The sequence below is a fragment of the Oryzias melastigma genome, linkage group LG2, assembly GCF_002922805.2.
Source record: "Oryzias melastigma strain HK-1 linkage group LG2, ASM292280v2, whole genome shotgun sequence".
Taxonomy (NCBI): domain Eukaryota; kingdom Metazoa; phylum Chordata; class Actinopteri; order Beloniformes; family Adrianichthyidae; genus Oryzias; species Oryzias melastigma.
Window position 1 is genome coordinate 17,187,121 of NC_050513.1, and position 2,052 is coordinate 17,189,172.

At 42.0% G+C, this 2,052-nt stretch overlaps 1 protein-coding gene across 1 annotated transcript in view; it reads right to left on the reverse strand.

The window, feature by feature from the left end:
* The window catches only part of LOC112156800 (oocyte zinc finger protein XlCOF22), a 6,377-nt gene extending 4,339 nt beyond the window's left edge, over positions 1-2,038 (reverse strand). Inside the window, exon 1 of the mRNA XM_024289170.2 lies at positions 1,334-2,038. Coding sequence (XP_024144938.1) covers positions 1,334-1,478 — 145 coding nt within the window. The 5' untranslated portion in view covers positions 1,479-2,038. The remainder of the gene's footprint in view (positions 1-1,333) is intronic.
* Between the last annotated feature and the right edge of the window lie 14 nt (positions 2,039-2,052).

Here is a 2,052-nt window from a genome sequence, read left to right on the forward strand (position 1 = left end):
CTGCATTTGATTAATATGTATTCAAAAGTTTACGTCCGCACTGTCTATCTATGCTTGTTTTAAATTAAAATCTTTTTACTTTCTTTTAGTCTTATTTAATGATCACACCTTTACTATTTCTCGTGATTGTTTATTTTAATGTTTTATGTAAAGAACTTTGATTAGTCTCTGTACATAAAATGCGCTATACAAATAAACTTGCCTTGCCATTTGCTGCAACAGCCGAATTTCCCTGCTTTGCATGAATAAAGATTTTCTATTCTATTCTAAACTCAAAATTAGACAAAAAAGGAGGCTCTAGGTTCCAGAGGGTTAACACTTATGGACCACACTACATCATTCATTCATTCATTTCCCTGACCGCTTCGTCCCTTTCGGGGTCGCGGGGGTGCCGGAGCCTATCCCGGCTACTGAAGGGTGAAGGCGGGGTACACCCTGGACAGGTCGCCAGTCTGTCACAGGGCCTCAATCACATCCATTCACTCTCACATTCACACCTAGGGGCAATTTAGAGTCACCAATCAACCTACGAAGCATGTTTTTGGACGGTGGGAGGAAGCCGGAGTCCCCGGTGAAAACCCACGCATGCACGGGGAGAACATGCAAACTCCACACAGAAAGGTCCCAGCCGGGATTCGAACCGGGGCCTTCTCGCTGTGAGGCAAGAGCGCTAACCACTGCGCCACCGTGCAGCCCCTCACACTACATCATATGTTGGTAAAATCTGTGTCTTCATTTTCTGGTCATGCAATGAAACTATCAAAGGGTTTTTTCAACAGATGGCTGTCTCTTCCCCACATAACATATTCTATTGAAATTGGTTAAAAGGACAAAGCGGCCAAGAAGATGAATGAGTTAATAATTATTTACTTGTTATGGGATAAAATCTCAACATTACCCTATAGATCACAGGTGTCAAAGACAAGGCCCGGGGGCCGGCTCCGACCCTTTGGGTAATTCAATCCGGCCCCCCAGATTATTTTATTTTACTGCTATTAATGCCCAGTATTATCTTGCGTTTATTTTTAACTTATATAATTTAGAGTAAAATATTATATAAGTTATATAAGGTTTACGTTCATTTATTCTCCAATAAGATTCTTGCCTTTGTAGTATTATTCTATGCAAAACATGCTGAAAACGAAAAATTATTTAAATAAAACTATCCCAAGGAAATGTATTTTTTTCTTTATTTGTTTACTTGCCATTTGTCCATTTCAGTCAGACCGTCATTGCAATTTCACACACAGATTATTGCATATCGCAGATTTTTCTCACATCATCCAGACCTAACGTGGATCTACTTGTCTGCAGGTGTTTGTAGTGAACATACCTGTAATGTGGAGCTGAAGCTGCGGGTTCCAGCTGGAATCCACCATTCTGCTCTGACCACAGAGCTCCTCCTGGTTCTGGACGATGGTTCCTTCAGCAGCAGAAAGTTGTTCTCTGTCAGAATCTTCCTGAGGTTCTGAAGACATGGTTCCTGCAGCTGCAGAAGATCTTCAGCTCCAACAAACACCAAAGTCCTCTGAACAGCAGCAGCTCCGATCATCTGCTAGTCTCACAATCACAGCCACGTTGTCTTTACGTTCAACACGCATTCACTCATTTACGACACTTTAGCTAAAGAGGATTGTTCGGAACCGAACCACATATCGCTACATCACTGTAGAAACCTCACGAACGTCCCAACGAAACACCGCCGTCCTCTCAGCACAAGCTAACGCTGCTAGCGCGTCCTAATCAAAGAGAGCTTGACTGCAGACAACAAAATGGCGCCCCAACATCAAGAACCGGAAGTCTGGCATCAGCTGTTTATCCCTCCCCGTCTACAAATTAAACGGGGATTCTAAAAATTGTGTTTTATTTTCGTTTTAGGATGTAATCCTCGTCTCAGCCTACTATAATGATGAACGCAATGTTGTATTTAGTTACGGTATGATGGAAAAAAATAATCAAAATAGTTACTGTAGCAGTCAGTCGAATGAAGATGAGTCTTTACTGGTGGTCTGAAGTGGTTTATTCCGTGAATTCTTCGATACCACAATAAGC